Source organism: Aethina tumida, chromosome 1 (assembly GCF_024364675.1).
Source record: "Aethina tumida isolate Nest 87 chromosome 1, icAetTumi1.1, whole genome shotgun sequence".
NCBI lineage: Eukaryota > Metazoa > Arthropoda > Insecta > Coleoptera > Nitidulidae > Aethina > Aethina tumida.
In genome coordinates this window covers 62212096-62213765 of record NC_065435.1, presented here as the reverse complement: position 1 = coordinate 62213765, position 1670 = coordinate 62212096, and the positions used below count along the sequence as shown (strand labels likewise).

At 34.5% G+C, this 1670-nt stretch overlaps 1 protein-coding gene across 1 annotated transcript; it reads right to left on the bottom strand.

Annotated features, from left to right (window-relative positions):
• Positions 1-218: 218 nt before the first annotated feature.
• On the bottom strand, positions 219-818 carry LOC126266486 (uncharacterized). The gene has a single exon (XM_049970565.1). It carries the CDS (start codon positions 816-818, stop codon positions 219-221), a length of 600 nt encoding a protein of 199 aa, XP_049826522.1.
• Positions 819-1670: the final 852 nt, after the last annotated feature.

Below are 1670 nucleotides of genomic sequence, written 5' to 3'. Positions count from 1 at the left end.
GCCTTTTGTTATGTGACTTCTTATTTGCCTTAGCAACATGTCATTTTTTTCATGTACATGCAATATAACCTAATTTTATTAAAAAATAACCAAAATAATAAAAAATACAATATTTATCCGAAAAATATCTTTTATTTGATTTAAAAAAACCATTCTCAATGATCTTAAATACACGACTAAACTCACAAACGGGTGCAATAACAAATACATTAAATACATCACAGCTTACTGCTCACATTCTTCTCCTTAATGTCGTTGGACTTCGCGTCCAAATTCTGGGACGCATTTTCGACATTAAGTTTGTTTCCGTTCGCACCGTGATTCGTATTGCCGGTCTTTATACGGTTATCAATCAGCGAGTCTTCATCTGCGGATTCGAGAGTAGCCCTCCTCCTCCTTTTCGCCTTCCTTCTCCTAACCGACTTGGAACGTTTCTTTCCCCTACGTTTCGCCAGGTTCAGTTCCAAGTTGAAATCATCGTCCTCGTCATCTGCAGAGTTTCCGCCGCTTCTCCTCCTCTTCTTGCCGCGTCTGGATCTGCTCCGTTTCGAGCTGCCCCGCCTGGACCTGCTTCTTCTGGACCTGCTGCGTCTCGATCTGCTGCGCGCGTAAGATTTCTCGGCCAAGTCGTAGAACGGCTGCTTCTCGTCGTCCGTCATTGTCTTCCATTTTTCCGCTCCAAGTTTCGAAAGTTCGGAGCCTTTGACCCCACTATGCGTTTTTCGAAAAGATTTCAAGAAAAATAAATATGGGTTACCAGACATGGTTTTTCTATCATCGTTATCAGTTTCGGAGTCTCTCTCCTTGGAGGACTCCATCGCTAGTAATTTACGTGCAAAAATTTGGATACGTGTACGACAAATAATTTACAATGACATAACTACTCGATTGTTGGTTGGTAACCTAACCTGTTTAGAAACAATATACAATCGAAAATATATTATAGCCAAATCAAGTGGTACAGAAAAATTAATAATATTTTAAATTAAATTAAATTTTAAAAAATAATTTATAAAAACTACGATAAATGTAACTAATTGTAATTGACTTATTTTGAAATTAATTTCATATAAAATAAATTATTAATATAGGATAAAGGTAAGTTCCGATGGATTGTCACTTGCGGCTCGAATTGGACCGAATCCAACCGAATCCAACGGAATTGTTCCGGTTTAACATCTCGTGAAAAGTTTCAAATATTTTAGAAATGGAAAGTCTTTCTTAAATAAAATTGGTCTTAAGTGGTACGCTTAGTGTGATGGCCTAAAAAAAACGTGATTTTTATTTTTCTAAAATAGATAATGAATTATCCCAAAATTCATGACTTAAATGATTTAATTTAAAATATTCAATAAACAATTATTAAAATCAGTACGCATTGGGATTCGAATCCTTCCTATAAAAATTAAGAGCTCATATTTGGAGAGCATTTTTAAAGAACAAAGTTAAAAAAAATAGTCGAATATACAGGGTGTTTCATAACTAAATAAAGATAAAAAATGTTCACTAAATTATTAAAATTTCACAAAATATTATTACAGCCCGAACAATAATTGTGTAGTACGCTCTGTGGTAAACGTAACTTTCTAACTGTTGAGTGGCTACTTTTTAGAAGGCTGTAACACAAAAACTATTTGAGATAATCATTAGAAATTTTGGTATGTTATTTT